General features: G+C 34.1%; 1 protein-coding gene across 1 annotated transcript; it reads right to left on the reverse strand.

The window, feature by feature from the left end:
• Positions 1-15,113: 15,113 nt before the first annotated feature.
• On the reverse strand, positions 15,114-17,627 carry LOC127564803 (olfactory receptor 2AP1-like). Its single transcript, XM_052001570.1, has one exon. The coding sequence runs from the start codon at positions 17,426-17,428 to the stop codon at positions 16,499-16,501; it is 930 nt and encodes a 309-aa protein (XP_051857530.1). The 5' UTR covers positions 17,429-17,627; the 3' UTR covers positions 15,114-16,498.
• Positions 17,628-22,909: the final 5,282 nt, after the last annotated feature.

Raw genomic sequence — 22,909 nt, forward strand, 5'->3', positions numbered from 1 at the left:
GAAGAGAGAAGGATTAGTATAGTTGTGAAGAGTAGAATATTGAATGAACCAGAGGATAGTGAAAGGTTTGCCTTGTTTTAGTGAAAGCCCATTTAAGATTAGATAACATTATTTTGCAGTGGTATAGTCAGAATGGTTTTGAGATTTTCTCTGATTTCATTCAGCAGCACATAAAGTAGGAACTGGAGAGGCAGATGGTGAGATTATTCCAGGATTGAGTTTTCCTGAGATGTGAATGGTGATAAAATAAGTGAGTAAGGGATATAAGAATAGAGGAGAGTTGAACTGGTTCGTTAAGAACTTGAAATTGGAAAGAGAGACCAACTTAGATATTGATAAAGGTCATTATGAGGATGAGGAATGAATTGTGAAGAATCGTGATCAGATAAGGAAGTTATGAAAGTAAAATATTTGTGTGGTAGTTAGATCAAGTGTAGGTTATCCTGCTCATCATGGATATTAAGCAAATAGTGGAATGTGGATGTTAAGAAATTTAAGGGAATATCAGTATATGTATTGAAATCCTCTAATTTAAGGGAATAAAGAGGTATATTGTGAACTAGACAAACAAAATCATTGAGAAAGGATGGAGAATCATAGTACTATAGATTTAGAATTAAAGGAGGGTTTAGACCATTGAGTCCAATGTACTTTTCAAATGAAAAAATTGAGCCTCAGATTACTTAAATGATTTGCTTAGGGACACACAGGTAGAAAGTCTTTGAGGCAGGAATTGGACTTATATTTTCTTGATTCTATGCTCAGTTCTATCCATTGTGAATGCCTTGGAGATATATGTGTGGGAGTTGGTAGATAATAGCCACCAGCATTTAGATGGGTAATAAATTTGGATAACATGAACTTAAAAAGAAGGCATTGATGAATTAAAAGTATGCATTTGTATATAAAAAATTAAATAAAACTCAAGATAGCGTGATATGCTAGATTTGGAGTCAGAAGTTTCAATATTGTGTGCTATTTACCATATAACATTAGTGTAACTCTTATCTCAAAGTTCGCTTCTATGGGACTCTCTCCTTTTTGGTGTAGATGAATGTCCTACTTTTTGTGAGGGGTGAAGCAGAGCTGGTGAGACTAATTTCTGAATTAGGTTTTTCTCACATCTCAGTTTGTCTGAAGTAATGCCCATTCAGTGACTAAGGAGTAGATAAGAATTTTGACAAAAGATGGCCCAGTTTTACCATCACGATAAATGGGAGTCAAATAGACAAAGAAGAAGAATGTTTCTAGGTAACTGTGAAAGAGTTGAGGAATAGAGGAAATAAAGGTCATAGTGATGATGGAGGTTTAGAGATGATAAAGCATAAAGAAAACGGAATGATAAAAGATTATGATTAGATAAAGGATATTTCATAGTTCATAAATATGGAAGTAGAACACATAGCTGAGTTGGCATGGAGGAGTAGTACATCGAAAGTTAATAAATTGAAGATCTAGAAAGTTATGGTATTTGAGGGAGCATATACATATATACATACATAATACATATGTACATATACTTATATACATATATATATAGGATTAGGTCAGGAGTTGGGTGCAAAAGAAAAATTATGAGCTAAGCCATGATCCCACTGGGGAAGGAAGGAGAATAATTCTGAGAGTCAAGGACACTATGCTCAACTTTTAATCTGGATTGTGTGAACCCCAAAGTAAGATTTTGGATAGTTTAAACCTCAAAGGATATAAGATTGCTGGATGATTCTGATACAGGGAAAATTTGGTAGAGGCATTCGAGGAGAAAAAGGAGTATTCTGTCTCTTTTGCCTCAACCAGTGAATTTAAGGTACTTCTTGGAGAGGGTGGTGAAGGAAATAGTTTCACCAAAAGAGATTCAGTTTAAGGAAAAGGCAGAAAATGGAAGAAATGAGAAAGGAATAGTCTTAATATGAAAGGGAGTTTGATAATTATGGATCAAGCATCATAGAAGACATAATGGAAGATGCAGGCCAATTTGGAGTAGAACATTATGAATGTAAGGTGGAGATAGCTAAGGGTAAAGGAATAAAAAGGAGTAAAAATAGGAAGATTTGGGGATGGGTTTGTACAGTGGTAACTGGGGCTTCAGAATCACTGGAAGTGGGAGAATATGAAGGGTTGAGAGTATGTTAACCACTGGGGAATTAATCCAGGCAAACTACCAAGGGTTGAAGAAAGTTCTTTTGAAGAAGGAAGTTGTAAAATTGTTCAGAATCTTTCTTAGAGGTTGAATTTTATTTTAGATTTGGTGATGTATTTTGTGCACCCCAAAGAGCTGCTCTCAGGAAGTCATGGGGAGTCTGGACGTCTGGTCAGGAGGCATTAGTATGAGGTAGGATCAGTGGCGTAGAACAACCTTAGAGTAGTGAAAGCTAAGAATTAGCTAGAAACTGGATGAAAATTATTGGTTCAGAGCTGATGGAAGCTAGCCTATTGTCCTCTACAAAGAAGGTGGTAAAAGAGAATTTCTATAATTAAAATGGTCTTTAGATTTTATTGCCCCTTCTCATGCTAAGAGAATCAATGGAATTAGTTATTTCCATCTGTTATATTGCAGTCTGCTCTTTGCCAACTTCATTTTTCTCAGGTCCTGTATAGGACAACTTATCCTGAAAGTCCTTATAGAGCTGCCATATTTTCTACCCTGCCCCATAGTCTCCTTATTTCAGTTTTTCTCCCAAAGGATTTGCCAATTTCTGGTTATCTATTTCATGTTTTTATTGATTAGTTTTGACTCCATGCTTGATTCACCAATGTTACTTTGGTTCCTAGCAGTCATAATCAGTTTATTACTTCACCTGTTTCTCTTTTTCTTCCTCTTCCTTCTTGAGTTTTATGATGCATTCCCATACTAGATTGTTATTCCTTATCAACTTAGTTCTTTGGCTCCTCTTTCCTGCAAATAAAGACAAGAGCTCCTCCAATGTAGGTTCTGAGGAGGATTCAAGGCCACACAATTATCTCCTCTGTTTCTTGTAGAGAGAATTCATTGGGATTTATTTTTATATCAAAAGATTTCAGCACTTTAACATCTTTAATGAATGCCAACTTTGGGATTCTGTTCTTTGGGATATTTCTTGATTTGGGGCTTAATTACCACTTACTTTGCATTACCTCCTATTTATACTGAATATGCTTTTTACATCCATAGATTTTTACTTGTTTATTTTCCCCATTAAAATGTTAGCTCCTTGAAGAAAGGGATTATATTTCTGTCTTTCTTTGAATTCTCAATACTTAGGACAGTACCTACCACACAGGCATTTAATAAATGTTTATTGATGTACTTACCATACATAACCATTTCTTCCTTTCTCTGTTGCATTCAATTTCCAGAGAACTTCATAGTTGAAAGTTCCAGAGAACTTCATAGTTGGTGTCAGGAGCCATCCAACTCATAACTTGTAGATCTGCAATGCTTTTAGAATATGGGAATGGAATCTTCTCTGAGATCTTTTAATGTGGTAGAATCTACAACTTCCTCTGGCAATTCATTATTTTATGCACAGCTTTAAATATTATGATGTTTTTCTAATTTATTTTATTGACCAGACCTGCCATTTCATTGGTGTTGGGAGGTCCAGTGAAGAACTCTGTTTCTTCATACAGACTGCAACTTTTAGAGTTAGAGAAACTGCTTGGTATAACAGAGTAAGTTGGTCTTAGTCAAGAAGATATGGGTTCAAATCTGCCCTCTGACACATACTAGTTATGGGATCCCAGGCAAGTCAATTAACCTTTCATTGCCCTAATCAACTCTCTTTTCCCATATGCATTAGAGACCTCCCTTTTGGTAACTTCTACCTGGTTCTGCCTTTCTATATGACTATAATACTGAATGGGAAGGGATCTTCCAAGGAGAACCAAAGTAGGTTTCTAGGAGTATTTTATTGTCAATTTTAGTCTCCTTCCTGATATCTGAGGAGGATTGTTGTAGCTTTTCTGAATTTCCTGCTTATTAGATCCCTCTAATCCACTTTTGTTCTCCACAATTCTAGGATAAATACATTTTTTAATCCCTCGGACACAAACATTCTACCTCTGAATATGGAAATAACATGGGCTTCATCCCCTTTCCTAGAGGACTAAAGGGGTCTACAAGTGCTAATTTTCTTCTGGCATCTCTCTTTTATTCTCATCCTGAAAATCCCAAATGTCAAATCAGCCTTCTCACTTCCACAGCTATTGTTCTGCAACTCTAATAAGAAAATAAGATTAATTTATTGTTTACCTCCAGATAAATTTTGCAGGAATTTACTGGGGGAGATCTAAGGGAGAAAATATCTCCTATTTGCCACATATTTGGCTTCATGTAACCAACTGGACTAATTGCCAATAGAGTATTTTTCTCCAGCAATTTATGTCCACATAAATTTCTGCTTTACTTCTACAGAAAGAAAAAGTAGTAAGGGAATCTAGAAACATATTCATAATCCTGACAATCCAGAGAGATTCTAATGTTAATTGTTTTGAAGAGAGAATCACAGCTGAATGCAGTGCTGAATAATGTGATAATTTAAGATTGTTCTTTCTTTAAAACCCTTATATTGTTTTCTTTCCTTTATTCCTGGAAAAACACAGATTACAAGGATATAGTAAAAAAGTAATAATTAAAATCTTACGTATTCCCCTATTACCATAATTACTGGGTGGGCATTTGTACCATCCCTGAACTTAGAGTTGATTCAAAATTGAACTGTCAGCCAACCTTACTCAGGTGGGCACTAGGTACATTTAGAATAAAAGAAAGGTAATATTGGAATTTAGAATATTTTTAGATTGTATGTACCAAGAGGAATGATCATAACAACCTTGGAAAACATCCTTGGCATGTTCTATACTAACCAGAGACTCAGGTTTTATCAATTATGTTCAGGCCAGACACTAAGGAATCATTCAAGTGGAAAAGCAAAAGGTCCTCTGGGAACCTATTAAGAAGATGCTAATGAACTTTCATAAATAGCTTTGGAGACAAACTACAAACAGGTGGTTTAAGGGAAGAAGGTCCAGAGAGACATGAGAATAAGGTGTAAGGAAAATATTCATCATAAAACTCCGGTCTGGAACAAGAACAGGGTAAAGAAGTTTGTTTTGAACTTCATCTTCAGTATTACTCAATGACTTGCTATTTCTTTTAGAAGAAAGATAAGGTAATCTTAAGAGAGAATTTCTATTTTAGGAGATGGAGAAGGGAATGTTGATATATACTAATATATAGGAATTAGAATTATTATGGTATCCAGTATGCCACAGTATTCTTGGATTGGAGCAACATGTTTTCCCTCTTTCCCTAATCCCCAAAAGGGAGCTGTCTTCTTGAAGAAAGCTCTCTCAAGGAAGGTGACAATTTCTGGTGAAGATTGCCTTTGGTCTTTCACCCACTTACTTCTCAGACCTATTTCTCTCTGCCTCTGCCTCTCAAGGCTCCTTATATCTCTATGCTCTTACTCTTTAGATAACTCTCAGCACGGTATGAATATACATAAATATGAATTTATAAACTTTAACAAGTGGCTATCCAACAAGCATGACACACTTCTAAAGCTAATCTGCATTATTAACATCTTTCTCTATCACTTTCTTAAGTCTAGATTCAACAAATCAAACTGAATTGTAGCATTTGCCAATTTCTAAAGTGTAAATATTTATACTCAAAATTCAATAATTGTCATGAGCCTGTTTGAACTGATTCCAGCATACCACTGTCTTTTCAACTTGTCTTTGAATTTTATTTGTAATTGATTGTTTTCTGAAGTCCATTTAAGCAAGATATTGAGAGAGTCATTACCTGGGTCCTGGTCACTGTCTGATACATTTTTTGACCCTGGCAACTGATGAAATCAAGAAAAATATAAGATGGACTCTAGTTCTGTGGTATCCCTGGTCATTTTTGTAGTTATGTGGCAGATTGATGGGGAAAGGGCTGTCATTCTAATAGGAGTCACATATTCCCTAAATTATCTCCAAATATTAATTTTTTGTTGGTATTTGAAATGTGAGATCTTCAACAAATGAGTTGACAGAAGAACTTCCTTATATCCATTTGAACATATTCAGTGTAATGAAACCAGAAATCAAAGGGTATGACTGAAGGACAACTCATAGGTTTTACTTGAAGATGCAAATAAAAAAATTAATAGAGTAGATTTTTATCATTTATTCAAAGTCAATGAGAAATAGCATACTGTGGGCCATTTGCTCATCTTTTATTACTATGTTTATAATAAGGATTAAAACAACTGTAGGAAAATTCTGCAAAAAACTTGAGAAGATCCTTCAGGTTAAATCAATGTAGTGTTTGCTCTTTGGTGACTTCATTTTCAAGATGACCATAGATAAGAATGATGAATGATAGGGATAGGGACTGGTTGGTCTAGTGAATTCTTTGGTATTAGTAACATCTCAAGTGGAAATTCCTTATACCAGTGCAAGTTGCATTCTCTATAATTTATAATCTTAGACAATTATTTAGAGTATCGGGAGATTAAGTCACTTGTGTAGGATTATAAGGCAGTATATGACAGAGGCATAACTTGAACCCAGATCTTCCTAAGATTGCTCTGTATCCATTGCAATGTTTCCTATCACTTGGTGAATCATATAATGGGAAACAAGTTTCAAGAGTAAGAAATGAGAACAACTAAAAGTTTTGTCAACCATGCAGAAGTGTCATTCTTCTACATCATGAATATATTCTTGGAGAAAAGAATTGTGAAGGTTGAACATAATAAGCATCAAATAATAACATAAAAATTCCCTCATGATCTGTAAAGAACAATGGAAACACATTTATAGTTGCTAGGCAAAGTAAGCAGATTGGAGAGCAAAACCATTGGTCTGGTCCAAAGTTCTTATCAAGATAACTCTTTCTTGGATTGTAGATTTTGATGTCATTGGTCCATTCAGGAGCATTATAGGAATCAGTTTCTTTGCTAAATGTTTTTCTGCTACTTCTCACATCTCTGAGTTGGGAAAACACTCTTCCATTTTTGACTCTATAAAGTATTAATATTGTCTATTCAACTTACAGTCTCATTTATAAGGTTATTGGGAAAATGTCATACTATGAAATTTTTAAACTTTTAATTCAGAGAACTGCAAAAGTCATCCAGTTTGCCATCTCAGGACACTCACTATATCCCACTCCAGGAAGCTATTTACTCATTAGAATGACACTGCTGAATCAGAACAAAGTTTACAATAATTAGCTCAAGTCAACTGTCTACAGAAGACAAAACAACTCAGCTCTTCTTATATGGCAAAACAAATGAAAATCTTTCTTCTTTCTACTTTTCCCTCTCAAACCAGAAGGGGACAGAAGAAGAATAGGCACATCTCTGAGGAGTCATTAGTATTGTACTCTAGGTCAATGCTTCCCAGGGTTTTTTTTTTTTTTTTTTTTTTTTTTTTTTTTTTTGGTTATTCAAGCCATGAGAAAAAAAAAAAAAACTAGCAAACAACAACAACAAATATTGTAGCTTTCAACAACTTCCTAGGGCAGCTAGATGGCACAATGGATAGAGCACTGGCCCTGGAATTGAGAGAATGTGAGTTCAAATCTGGCCTCAGACACTTAACACTTCCTAGCTGGGTGACTTTGGGCAAGTTACTTAATCCCAATTGTTAGCAAAAAACCCCCAAAATCAACAAACCAAAAAACACCCAGAAAATACTCTTTTCATAATTTTTTTAGATTTATTAGATTCATACAAAAACTATAGTGATAACTTTTGCCCACAAAGATATAAATTAAAATTTATATTACATGAATGTAAATGTAAAATATAAAATTTGTTTATGTATAATTACAAAAGGCTAAATACAAAATTATAAAAGAATTATGACTATTTTATGTGAAACATTCCAAAGAATTAAAAAAAAAAGAATCCCGGAGGACCTCCCATGCTTGCCATTATGTGCAAGACTGCATTAAATTGCCTCATTTTTGATTTTTTTGAATATAGATAATATTTTAATGAAATAATCTACAACTTGAAGATTATTTAACATAATATGATAATAGTTTAATTTTGATATTCAAAGTTTTGCAATATTTGGCTTAATACTAGATAAACACAATTTTTGTGTTTTTGCATGGAATTTATTTATTTGGGTTTAAAACAAGAAGGAAGTGAAAATTCTATTTCACACAAATAGATGGTGGGAAATATTGGGGGAATTTTACAAGCTGAATTGCCAAGATATTTTTATTTTTATTTTTAGTAAAAAAAATTCAAGTCATTTTTTAAAAATTAAAGCTTTTTTATTTACAGAGCATATGCATAGGTAATTTTTTCCAACATTGACCCTTGCATAACCTTTTGTTGCAAATTTTCCCATTCTTCCCCCACCCCCTGCCCTATCTGGCAGGTAGTCCAATGCATGTTAAATATGTTGAAATACATGATAGATCCAATATGAGTATACATATTTATGCAATTATCTGGTTGTGCAAGAAAAATCAGATCAAAAAGGAAGAAAAACTGAGAAAAAACCCAAACAAAATGCAAGCAAATAACAACAAAGAGAATGAGAATGATATACTGTGTTCCACCCTCTGTTCCCATGGTTCTCTTGCTGGGTATAGATGGTTCTCTTCATCACTGCACAAGTGGAACTGGTTTGAATCATCTCAATGTTGAAGAGAGCCATGTCTGTCAGAATTGATCATCATTATAGTCTTGTTGTTGCCATGTATAATGGTCTCCTGGTTCTGCTCATTTCACTTTGCCTCAGTTCATGTAGGGCTCTCCAAGCCTCTCTGAAATCATTCGTCTGGTCTTTTCTTGCAGAACAATAGTATTCCATAGCATTCATATACCACAACTTATTCAGCCATTCTCCAATTGATGGGCATCCACTCAGTTTTCAGTTTCTTGCCACTACAAAGAAAGCTGCCACAAACATTTTTGCACATGTGGGTCCTTTCCCCTCTCAAGATCTCTTTGGCATATAATACCAGTAGAAACACAGCTGGATTAAAAGGTATGCACAATTTGATGACTTTTTGAGCATAGTTCCAAACTGCTCTCCAGAATGATTGGATCCATTCACAGTTCCACCAACAATGTATCAGTGCCCCAGTTTTCCCACATCCCCTTCAACATCCGTGATTATTTTTTCCTGTCATCTTATCCAATCTGACAAGTGTATAGTGATATCTCAGAGTTGTCTTAATTTGCATTTCTCTGGTCAATAGTGATTTTTTAGCACCTTTTCATGTGGTTACAAATAGTTTCAATTTCTTCATCTGAAAATTGTTTGTTCATATTCTTTGACCATTTATCAATTGGAGAATGGCTTGAACTATTATAACTTTGAGTCAATTCTCTATATATTTTACAAATGCTTCCTTTATCAGATCCTTTGGATGTAAAAATGCTTTCCCAGTTTATTGCTTCCCTTCTAATCTTATATGCAGTTTTTGTTTGTAGAAAAACCTTTTAACTTAATATAATCAAAATTATATATTTGCATTCAATAATGATCTCTACTTCTTCTTTGATCACAAATTCCTTCCTCCACAAATCTGAGAGGTAAACTATCCTATATTCTTCTAATTTGTTTATAATATCATTCTTTATGTCTAGATCATGAATCCATTTCAACCTTATCTTGGTATACGGTGTTAGTTAGTTAGAAAATATGCCTATTTTCTGCCATACTCATTTCCAATTTTCCCAGAAGTTTTTGTCAAATAGTGAATTCTTATCCCCAAAGGTGGGACTTTTTGGTTTGTCAAATACTAGATTGTTACAGTCACTGGCTATTTTGTCCTGTTAGCCTAACCTATTCCACTGATCAACTAGTCTATTTCTTAGCTACTACCAAATGGTTTTGATAACTGCTGCTTTATAATATAGTTTTAGATTTGGTACAGCTAGGCCACTTTCATTTGCTTTTCTCTTCATTAATTTCTTTGAAATTCTTGACCTTTTGTTCTTTCAGATGAATTTTGTTGTTATTTTTTCTAATTCAATAAAACTTTTTTGGGAGTTGGATTGGTATAGCACTAAATAAATAGATTAGTTTAGGGCATATTGTCATCTTTATTATATTTGCTCAACCTATCCAAAAGTACTTGATATTTTTCCAATTGCTTAGATCTGACTTTATTTGTATAGAAAGTGTTTTGTAGTTTTGCTTATATAGCTCCTGACTTTCCCTTGGCAAGTAAATTCCCAAATATTTTATATTATCAACAGTTATTTTAAATGGAATTTTTCTTTGTATCTCTTGCTGTTGGATTTTGTTAGTGATGTATAAGAATGCTGATAATTTATGTGGATTTATTTTGTATCCTGCAACTTTGCTAAAATTGTGGATTTTTTCTAATAACTTTTTACTAGATTCTCTGGGATTTTCTAATATACCATCATATCATCTGCAAAGAGTGATAATTTGGTTTCCTCATTACCTATTCTAATTCCTTTAATCTCTTTTCATCTCTTATTGCCAAAGCTAGCATTTCTAATACAAAATTGAATAGTAATGGTGATAGTGGGCAACCTTGTTTCACTCCTGATCTTTTTGGGAATGGATCCAGTTTATCCCCATTACATGTGATGCTTAGTGATGGTTTTAAATAGATGCTACTGATTATTTTAAAGAAAAGTCCATTTATTCCTATACTCTCTAGTGTTTTCAATAGGAATGGGTGTTGGATTTTATCAAATGCTTTTTCTGCATCTATTGAGATGATCATATGGTTTTTGTTAATTTGGTTATTGATATAGTCAATTATGTCAATAGTTTTCCTAATATTGAACCAGCCCTGCATTCCTGGTATAAATGCTACTTGGTCATGGTCTAGGGATGATTTTATATAATCTTTTTGCTAATATTTTATTTAAGATTTTTGCATCAATATTCATTAGGGAGATTGGTCTATAATTTTCTTTCTCTGTTTTTGACCTACCTGGTTTAGGTATCAGTACCATGTCTGTGTCATAAAAGGAATTTGGTAGGACTCTTTCATTCCCTATTTTTTCAAATAGTTTATATAGTGTTGGAGTTAGTTTTTTAAATATTTGGTAGAATTCACATGTAAATCATTTTGGTCCTGGGGATTTTTTCTTAGGGAGTTGGTTAATAGCTTGTTCTATTTCTTTTTCTAAAATGGGACTGTTTAAGTAATTTATTTCCTCTTCTATCTGGGTGGTCTATATTAATGAAACCAGAAATCAAAAGGGTATGATTGAAGGACAACTCATAGGTTTTACCTGAAGATGCAAATAAAAGAATTAGTAGAGTAGATTTTTATCATTTATTCAAAGGCGATGAGAAATATCATAGTGTGGACCATTTGCTCATCTTTTATTACTATGTAGTAAGGATTAAAAAAAAAAACTCTTGAAAAATATTTGAAGCTTACTTGTCATCTTATACATTGGTTAAAGAGTCAAAGAAATTCTACAAAGAACTTGAGAAGATCCTTTAGGTTGAATCAATGTAGTGTTTGTTCTTTGGTGACTTCATTTCCAAGATGAGCATAAGTGAGATTGATGAATGATAAGGACACGGACTATATGGCCTAGTGAATTCTTTAGTATTGGTAACTCCTAAAGTGGAAATTCCTTATACCAGTGCAATTCTCCATAATTTATAATCTTTAGAGAATTTATTCAAACACAAAGATTCTGATAAGAGGACTCAGCCTAAAACTAGTTTAAACTAGCTAGGATCAATAACAGGACACTTACTTAATAAGTCTTACACATAGTAGTTGACACACCCTCCATGTAATTGAAGCCTCATTAACAGGAAATGTGACTTATGAGGGAGGGGGGGACATGCTTATACATAGTTAGGAAAAATATACAATGAGCACATCAGGAAAACTGTAACTGGGAAAAGAAATGACCAAACAATCTGTTCTCTGAAAGGAAGGGAAGGGACTTGCCCTTCAGGATAGAAAATAAAATACTGCCTTTGTTGTTTTCATGGGGTGAGCAATAACTGCTTTCATTAGTGAATCAGTGGAGTTCTTGTTAAGATATTTTGTTTCTCACAAAATTTTCAATATGTGAAACAACGATCCCAAATTTCTTGGTCATTGATTTTGTTCTACTTGTGCAAATTGTACAAAAAGATCAATTGATGCCCCTTCCCCCAAAGGATGCATTATTAAAAACAAATAAAAATATCTCCATCAGTTATACATCCTGTTAAAATGATGACAAAATAGTACAATTCAGATCTATTACAAATACAATTAAAATATCAATTATCTCATGTAATTGTAAGATGTATTCATTACTTTTTTGAACTTGTTCTAGTATTAGTTATTTAACATCACCAGACAGCATGTATCTAATGAGACATTGTATTCTTAGAAAGATGTATTATTTCTAACATCTTGATGGAACTGTTTCCAAATATGTGAAAAATAATTGACAATTCCTTTGTCATATGGTGAAATTAATTTTTATGCAGTAGGCCGAGCTTCCCCATTTTTCAGTTTGTTAATTATTAAATTTGAAGCATTAGTCACTTTACTACTTTTTTATTTAATCGGAAATAATTGATTTAATATTGTGTATTTTAAAATCTTATTTTTCTATCTAAAAAACCCACTAGACTTATAAATACAGCTTTCATGTTTTGATTGTAAGTTTCAAGACAAAAGAAAAGGTTTCTTTTTGAAATTAGAAAATAGCCTTAATACTATACTGAGATGCAATATAAAGTTTGTTTCTGCAGAATTATGTGATGGTCCGTGATGGTTTCAAGATATTTTGTAATGCACATGACCAGAAATCATATGGTACAAGAATGAAAATATTTGTAACATCTTGAACACATGATATTTAGCTGATGAGGTATGATTACAAAGTAACAGAAAGGAACAAGGGAACAACACTGGTATAGTGTACAGAATACAAATGTGTATATGTCTGATGGTTGGAAATTAGTTTATATTTAAATGTTGAACCCTTGTGGAGGTTTGGAAAAAATTTTATGACAGATTGAGAAACTGATAAAGCTCTTTTAATCGGATATGGTCAGAATTTGGTATAATTTCTGCTGGAACCCCAACATAATTATGTATATAATCACAATGGTTTTAATTTAATACAGAAAGAAACATAGAGTGCTTCAAATACATGCCTACACGTTGATACACAGAAAAATATATTTGTCACATATTTTGGCTTTCATTTACTGCTTAAGGTGCCCTTAAAGAATTTCTAGCATGAAGCTCTTAGACTGGCATCAAGAACATCCAAGGGGTTAATCCAACCACCAAGTGGGAATTACTACTCTGGATACAGCTGAAAGGCGATATATTGACCTGAGATTCTCTTCCTTTATACCACAAGTGAAGTCTTTATTTAGCTAAGCATGAACTAGCACCTTTCTTGTCATCTGACTTCTGTTGCTAGGCTCTTTAAATATCTTTTACAAATCTACATTTTGATCTGCTAATTTTTCCTTTAATGCTTGTAGCTTTTCAGCACTTCAGTCTTAGTCTCAGCAATAATGTTTTTCATTCCACCTCTCTATTTTAGTGGCCTATCTCAGAAACTCTAGTATTTACTGGATCACCTTTCATTTATGAGACAGCAACTCACCAAATTTTCCCATTCTTCAGTTCTAAATAATTATGATATTAACTTTTGAGTTTGATCCTCTAAAACAGTTTTATGTAAATGTGCCAAAGGATCATAATATCCTGTAGAAAGTTCTTAAAACAGACCTTCATTGTACTCAGTGTCACTAAAACTTTTTTCATACTTACATATTAACAATTTTTAATAAATAAAAGTCCTTTCTCTGCCCTTTTAAGATATGAAATTATTCATATGTAAATGAAAGATCATTTTACATTCTTTATTCAGTCATTTAAGTTTTTTATTTATGTTGCATTTTATCTTTTATTCCCAATTGCTCTAATGCTATTTGAAAACTGATTTTTTATGCAGATATTTTAACAATTTTTATTCAACCAAACTTCTTTTCTTCTTTCAGTGATCCAGATGTTCATCTATAAAAAACAAAATACTTTATGTACATACTTTATCAATTTAACTGTTTTCATGGGAAAATTATTTTTCTACACCTTTCAGTACTCAATTGTTTTTTACGAAGGGGCAGTAACTTAAAGGGACAGTACGTTCAATATTTTTAATTTTTATGATAGAAATTTCATTAGAAAGTCAAACCTTTGTTTATTAATACCAACCAGATCTGCTTTCATTTCTGTTAAATATTTATTATTCAATTTTATATGTTATAATGATGCGGTTTAAGTGGTTTCAATTCCTAGTATTCTAGAGGTTAGTGGCAATAAAAGAGTTATTAAGAATCCCCTTTAAATCGTCCTCAGGTTTTAGGAATGAAAGAATTCACTCATTCCTAAATTATTAGTTGCAAAATGAACGTTTATTGTTGGTTAGAAAGCAGTTTAAAGAAGAGACTGACTTCTATAGTGGCAGATCTATTGGAAACTTTGAGAACTTCTCAGTGGGCAGAAGGTCCTGGTAGCTGAGTGAGCTACCTAGGTCCATCTGCAAAGACCTTAGTGGAGGGAAGCTATTATATTGGGTATTTTTAGTGGGTACTGGCACAAAACAATCTCCTGTATCTTTATCATCCTCTCACAGGAAGGAATCCATTTTGCTGGTCTGAGTTGGATCCCCAGCAACCACTGCCAGGTCTCCCATAACACCCAGCAGCCATGAGCTGGTTGCTCCCATAACAGTCTTGGATCATTATATGAATAGTGAATAGTGAAGTCATTCACAGCTGATCATCCCACAACTTTGGTATAATATGTACACTGTATATTTCACTTTCCTAGAGCTTGTGGAAGACTTTCCCAGTTTTTCTGATAGCATCCTGATCATCATTTCTTATAGAAAATAATATTCCTTTATAATCACATACCACAATTTAGTCAGCTATTCCTCAACTGATGGACACCCCTTCAATGTCCAATTCTTTGCCTTGTGAAAAGAGCTTCTATACATAAGTTATTTTCCTTTAAAAAAATCTCTTTTGGGATTCATGCCTAGTAGCAGAATTGTTGGCCCAAAGGATAAGCATGATTCTATAATCCTTTAGGCACAGATCATGTCTTTTGATCATTTATCAATTGGGGAATGGCTCATTTATTTTTTTATAAATTTTACTCAATTCTCTATACACTTGAGAAATAAGGCCTTCATCAGAGAAGCTTGTTCCAAAATTATTTTCATAATGAGCAGGACCAGAAGATCATTATATACTTCAACAACAATACTATATGATGATCAATTCTGATGGATGTGGCCCTCTTCAACAATGAGATGAACCAAATCAGTTCCAATAGAGCAGTAATGAACTGAACCAGCTACATCCAGAAAAAGAACTCTGGGAGATGACTATGAACCACTACATAGAATTCCCAATCTCTCTATTTTTGTCCACCTGCATTTTTGATTTCCTTCACAGGCTAATTGTACACTATTTCAAAGTCTGACTCTTTTTACATAGCAAAATAACTGTTTGGACATGTATACATATATTGTATTTTAACTTATACTTTAACATATTTAATATGTATTGGTCAACTTGCCATCTGGGGGAAGGGATGGGGGAAAAGAGGGAAAAAGTTGGAATAAAAGGATTTGCGACTATCAATGCTGAAAAATTACCTATGCATATATCTTGTAAATAAAAAGCTATAATAAAAAATTCTTTTCATAATTACTACTATCACTAACTACATTCCCCCTCCCCCGTTTATTCTATTCTCTCTTATCTTTCACCCTGTCTCTCCTCAATTTCTGACCATCTCCTCCATCAATGTGCCCTCTTTTCTATCACCCTCCTTCCTTTTCATAATCTCTTCTCCTCCTACTTTATTGTAGAACAAGATGCATTTCTATACTCATATTTGAGCATGTATGTTATTTCCTCTTTGAGTCAGTTCTGCAGAAAATAAAGTTTACTCACTTTTTATCCCCTCCCCCTCTTTCCCTCATGTAAAAGCTTTTTCTTGTCTCTTTTATGGCAGATCATTTGCACCATTCCACTTCTTCCTCTTCTTTTCCCCCCAATACAATCTTCTCTCACACTCCTTGATTTTTTTTTTTTTTTAGATATTATCTCTTCCCTCCTGAAGCAATATTTTGTGGTTTTAGTTAGCCTTAATTCTTAGAGAATTCTTCCTATTATTGAACTAAAATCTTGAATCTCTTTCTTTTTTGGTCTAATAGCTATTGTCTGTAAAGTAAAGGAAAGTTAATACCTATTTCACACGAACACTTTCCACATATTTAAAGATTTTGAATTGTCTTCTTTTCTATGAACTATATTTTCTCAATCCTTTTAAAATATCCTCAGGTGACCACACTCATATTCCCCCTTCCCATATTGGTTATCCTCCTCTGGACATCATATAGCTTGTCCATTAATACCCTGTAATTAATCCAAACATTGAACATGATTTAATATTTAGAAAGCTCTTTTCCTCTTCCCTATTTTTCTATGCAGTTTTGAATTCTTCATCTTATCAATGATCCATAATCTTTTGGACCAAGTCCTTGAAGGCTTGTATCACTTGCTTGTTTCTCAAGGTGTAAATGAAGGGGTTCATCATAGGGCTTATTGAGGTATTGAGCACAGCCACTCCCTTGTTGAAGGAAATATCATCCTTTGCAGAGGGCTTGATGTACATGAAGAAGCAGCTCCCATAGGAGAGAGAGATGACAATCATGTGGGAGGAACAGGTAGAAAAGGCTTTCTTCCTCTGTTGAGCAGAAGGAAATCTGAGAATTGTTCTAATGATGTTGATATAAGAGAGCATTACAAGCACCAGGGTTATTACAAGGGTTATCACAGCTAAGATGGAGTCAACCAGCTCTATAAGGCCTGTGTCTGAACAAGAAAGTTTGATAAGGGGAGCAGTATCACAGTAATAATGGTTTATGACATTATTCTTACAGAAATCTTGTTGACTTGCCATGGTAACTGCTATTAGAGACATTAAGAACCCAGCCAACCAAGAGCAAAAGATGAGTAAGATACAAACTTTGCTGCTCATAATGGTTGTATAATGTAGGGGTTTGCAGATGGCAACATAGCGATCATAGGACATGGCAGCTAGAAAATAAAACTCTGTGGCTCCCAGGAATATAGCAAAAAAATACTGAGTGAAACAGCCTACAAAACTAATGGTTTTATTTCCTGTTGAGATACTGTGTAGGAGTCTGGGAGTAAAAATAGATGTGAAGAGAATTTCTAAGATGGAGAAATTCCGAAGGAAGAAATACATAGGAGTCTGGAGGTGGGAATCCAACAGGCTGAGGGTGATGATGGTCAGATTGCCAATGACACTGAATAGGTAAGTGAGAAAGAGAAAGAGAAAAAGCACAACCTGGAATTCAGGAGCATCTGTTAGACCGATCAGGATGAAGTCAGTTAATGTGCTGAGGTTTTTCATTGTGACTTTGGTGGGCTCTGAAAGTGAAAAGAAGAGGAATAAGGGATAAGGATGGGAGAGGTAAGAGTCAGTTTGTTAGTGAATGGAGATAAGTTTATAAATATTCTATCATTACATTGGGATTGAAGCTCTATTTTTTTCTTTAATAATTATTTTATTTTTTTCTGGTTATACACATACATTAACTTTTTAAATATACATTTCCTTATGAATTATATTGGGAGAGAAAAATTAGGATAAAAGGGAAAAAACACAGGAGAGAAAAAAAATCAGAAAAGAGAAGTATAGCAAATGTTTATTTACATTCAATCTCCATAGTTCTTTTTCTTGATACAGATAGTATTTTCTATCCAAAATTTATTGACAAAAATATATGTTAAATCCAATATAGGTATATATATTTATACAATTATCTTGCTGGACAAGAAAAATCAGATCAAGAAGTAAAAACCCCAAAATAAACAAAAACCCAAAGTTTATTGGAATTGCCTTGGATCACTGAACCACTGAGTAGAACCAAATCGATCATACACAATTTTGCTTTATTGTGTACAATGTATTCCTGATTCTTTCATTTCACTCAGCATCAGTTCATGTAAATCTTTCTAGGCCTTTTAAAAATCAGCTTGTTCATCAATTTTTATGGAACAGTAATATTCCAATACTTTCATATACCATAACTTATTCAGCCATTCCCCAACTGATGGCCATCTATTTATTTTCCAATTCTTTGCTACCATAAAAAGAGCTGCTACAAACAGTTTTGTAGATGTGGATTCTTTTCCCTCCTTTATGATTTCCTTGAGATACAAACCTAATAGTAGTACTACTGGGTTAAAGGGCATACACAATTTCATAGCCCTTTGGGCATAGTTCCAAATTGTACAAGAGAATTTCTTTCTTTTCTTTTCTTTTCTTTTTTTTTTTTAATATTTCTTATTCAACTTCAGTCTGTTCATTAAAAATATCTAAAAGTCCTCTATTCCATTAAAGATTAATTTTTCTCATACTAGGAAAATTAAAAATAAAATAAAACCTCAATAACCACCCAACTTTGCAGGTCAAGTTGTACTTGTTTGTAAGCCTGTATATTTTGCTTTTTTGCAGTAGAATATTCCAATTTTTATAATGGTTACTGCTAAGTTGCCTTTTTAAAAATTTTGATTATGGTCTTTTGGTCTTTTGGTGCTCCATTCTGGATGTATAGTATCTTTTCTTTAATATGTAATATTCTTTTCTTTAATATGTAAACCCTGGATTTCTTCTATAATATTTAGGTCACACAGCAAGTAAATGTCAAGTGTATAAGGCCAGATTTCAACTCAGGTCCCCTGACTTTAGGGACAGTGCACTATCCACTTTTTCACCTAGCTGCCTCTTTATTTGTCTTTTTAGAAAAAATTATTTTAGGAGGAGATTAGTGGAGTCTTTCTGTCTTTATTTTGGCCATTATCCCTCTGATAGAACTGGTAAATTTTCTATTATGATTTTTTGAAATACTGCGTGCATACTTAATTTTTTCTTGATCATGATTTTTAGGATGTCTAGTGACCTTAAAATGATCTTTCAACTTATTTTATAGGTTGGTATTTTTTAAGACTATATATTTTACATTTTCTTCTATATTTTCAACATTTGATTTTATCCTAATTTTTTCGACTGTTTGTTGCAATCATTACTTTCTTTTTGGTATCTTTTAGTTTCCATGACAATCCCGTCTTTAGATAAGGTTTATCATTTTCCCTCCTAAAATAATTATTTTTCCAATTCTTTTTTTCTAAAGCTTTAAATCTTTTTTTAGAAACCAATTTGAACCAAAAGATTTTGAGAGCTTTTAGTCCTTACCTTTTTGTCATCTTGCTTCATTTAATCCTTGTGAAAAATCCATTTTTCCTTTGAGACTTTTTTTCAGTTGTTATGATGTTAGGGTTGCAAGACTTTTTGATACTGGTTGCTACATGTTTTAAATTTTACTCATCTTTTGATTTTAGTTCCTGATCTGAGGTTTTGTGCCAGGGCCAGATTCTATTCCTAGCTAAGTGTTTGGGTCAGATAGTTACATCTGCTTGAGCAAGGCACTTGTTCTATTTTTGAGATTCAAAGTACTGAATCTTTAGTGGCCTCTCAAAACAGAGTGCTTGGCAACTAGGAGCTGTAGCTTCTAGTTTGTTTGAGGATATGGCACAGTACAATGCTGGGCCTCATTCTGTGGCTTTCTGATCACCCTAAAGGTTTCTGTGCACTCTGAAGCTAAGGAGAGCCCTCTGTTTTCTATCTGAAAAGCAAAGCAAAACAAAACAAACAAAAAACAACCTTATAGGCTACTAGTTTCCCTGACAATTTCTGGTGGAGTTGGGATGATTTGGCCCTGGGTTTTTTGGAAGCATTCTCCTTTGCTATTGTCTTTTGGATTTCCCTTAAAATTATTTTTATTTATTTTTTGCATAACCAGTGGTTAGGAAATTTGTCCTTATAATTTCTCATTAGATCTTTGCTTTCATTGGTGTAAGGAAGTCTCACTGGGGAATTTTTTCTGCTAATGCAACATATTCTCTATAATTTATACCTTGGTGAGGCTGCCTGGATTAATAGTTAAATATTTATTTGGCTTCTGAGTCATGAAGGTATGAGTTTCAATCTATCCCCTTAAACATATTGGCTGTGTGAACCTCAGTGACTCAGACAATTCTTTCCCTCATATTAAAAGCAACCTACCAGATTCAGCCCTTTGATATAGATACATTAGCAAATGGAAGAAACCTTTCAGGGGACTAAAAGAAGATTCTGGGAGTGATTTTTATTCTTAGTTTCAATCTCCTCAGTGCTATTTGAAGAAGCGTCAAAACCTCTGGATCCTCCTACTTGCCCTATTCCCCCAGCTCTCTCATCCCTATTCCAATTGTTCTCCTGGCTTTTTTGGATCATCTGAATTTTTATTCTTCAGATATAAATATAGGCTCTTTCAGAGAACCCATTCTATGAACATGACATATTTTCCCAAAAGACTAATGGGCTTTCAGAAAGGAAAGGGGACTGGGATCTAGGATCTTTTTGGCATCTTTGTCCTGTCCCATTCCCGAAGTATCCCCAAGATAAAGGAAGTAATAGTGAACCCCTCTTATTGTTCTATAACCCTAGTTAGAAAACAAGATTAGCTGGGTTGTCCTTATTGCTTCCCTTTACATGAATGCTACAGAAATTGGTCAAATACTCTAAAGGTCTAAGGTCTATCTCCAGTGTGCTACATACTCTGGTACTTACATGGCCCAAAGGATCAATTCTCAATACAGTATTTTCTTCCTTGATTTGCATCAACAGATATTTTCTGTTTTAAAATCACAGGAAAAATGCTTATTCTGAACCCCACCAAAAATCTGGTTGAAGAACAAAACATATTCATAAAGGTTTAATAAAAAGGTTATAGATACAGCCTCACCTAATCCTATGCTTGCCTTGTGAACATTTGCACCATCTCTCTTCATGGCATTGATACAGAATCAAACTGTGGGCCAATCCTATTCAGTGAATAAGTAGGTATACTTGGAAAAAATGAGGACTTGGGGGAAATAAAGCTGGAATCTATGTTCCAGAAGGAATGATGCTAGAGACCTCTGCAAGCAGTTTGTGGATTCTTTCTTGGAAGTTTCTCCACTAACCAGAACTCAGGTTTTATCAGCTGTATTTAGGTTACACTGGGGGATCATTTGAATGAACAAACAAAGGGTTCTCTGGGGAGCCTATTTTGAAGATACTAATGAATTTCATTCTTTGGTAACTTTGGAGACAAAATCATTACCAGATGGCTAAAAGCAGGTGGTCCTGAGAGACAGGAAGAAAGGAAGGTGTTCTGGAAATCATCCATTGCAGCTCTAGAATTTGGTAAGAGTAGCAAGAAGGAAAAAGTTTAGGAGTCTGCTGCCTACTGGGCTGCTAGTACCTTCAACGCTTTTTAAATGTCTGCCATGTAAATCAGGAGCCAACTTATTCTTGGACAAAGGCTATTCATGGGAAATATTTTCTATTTTCCTTAGGAATTAGGGGAATGAAGGAATTTAGCACTAGTGTACATTAGGATTTAGACCTCACTTTTGCACAAAATGGCTTTTCTAGTGAACCCCTTCAATTTATAGACAAGGAAAATTAATCCAAGATGCTGTGTCTCAGTCATGCATATACAGTGAACTAATGAGAGTGCAGGGTTTAGCTCAGATCTTCTGAGTCCACATTCAGTATTGTATCCATTAAATCACTGTGTTCTTAACTTACAACAGTATATTTCTCTTCTCTCTAAAGGAATATCCTCTTAAAGATTGCTTCCAAAGAGAAAATTACACAATTCTTGGTCAAGATTTCTTTTTTACCCATTTTATTCTCCAGCTCTAACTTCCTCTCTGGCCTTGTCTCTCAAGATTCCTCATGTTCCTATGTTTATTCCCTAATTCACCTATCCAACAATGACATACTTGTTGTGAGCTTTAATAGAAATATTTTGGCATCAGATTCACTGAAAGTATAACCAGGGGTTTAACTTAACCTGAACTTTTTGTTTCCTCTTCTACAAACTGCATGATGAGAATAATAGTGCTTATCTCTCAGAGTTTTTGTGATGATTCAGTGTGATAATATTTGAAAAGGTCTTAGCACAATGTGTATTAAAAATTGGCCATACATAAATGCTAGCTATAATATTATTCTTGAAGGAATATTTAGATTTTATCATATCAATGGGGTTGTATAAAATTGGAGCCACATGGAGTAGAATGGGTAGAGGATTCCCACTTCATTCCCATGCTTATCATTTTCCTCATTTTATGCTTCATAGTAGTGTGGAAGTGCTCCTGGGTTCTGGAAGAATCTTCTAGTGGAGTAAATCACTAGTAGGTTCTACCATGGTAAAAGTTTTCAAGTATTTTCCAGTCAGAAGTATGCTGGTAAATGATTATCAACCAACTTTCTTACAAAAAAAAAGATCTTCACAGACAGACAATTCACCACAAAGGAGAAGGGGGAAGAAAGGGGAGAAAGAGAGGAGAAGGAGAAGGAGGAAAAGGAAGAGGAGGAGGAAAAAGAGGAGAGAGAGACAGAGACAGAGATAGAGAGATAGAGGGAGAGGGAGAGAGATGGAGAAAGAGAGAGAGGAAGAGTGGGAAAGGGAGAGTGGAAGAGAGAGAGGGAAAGAGAGATGGAGAGACAGAGACACAACACAGAGAACACAGAAAGACAGACAGAAAACAGCCACACACAGACACAGATAGAGAGAAGAAGCTAACAGTATATTATTAGAATAATCTTCACCTAGGCAGCAAGAGGAAAAAAAAATCAGGAGAGAGCTGGCTGACAGGTGGGAGAATCAAGAAAGAACAACAACATAGAAACTAAGAGACATATAAGGAAAAAGAGGATAGTTATCATTGCTAATTGCTAGGGAAAGGTCAAGAAAGAAGATATGGAGCGGGGAAAAAAAGCTATTGAACCTGGAAA

Source organism: Antechinus flavipes, chromosome 5 (assembly GCF_016432865.1).
Source record: "Antechinus flavipes isolate AdamAnt ecotype Samford, QLD, Australia chromosome 5, AdamAnt_v2, whole genome shotgun sequence".
NCBI lineage: Eukaryota > Metazoa > Chordata > Mammalia > Dasyuromorphia > Dasyuridae > Antechinus > Antechinus flavipes.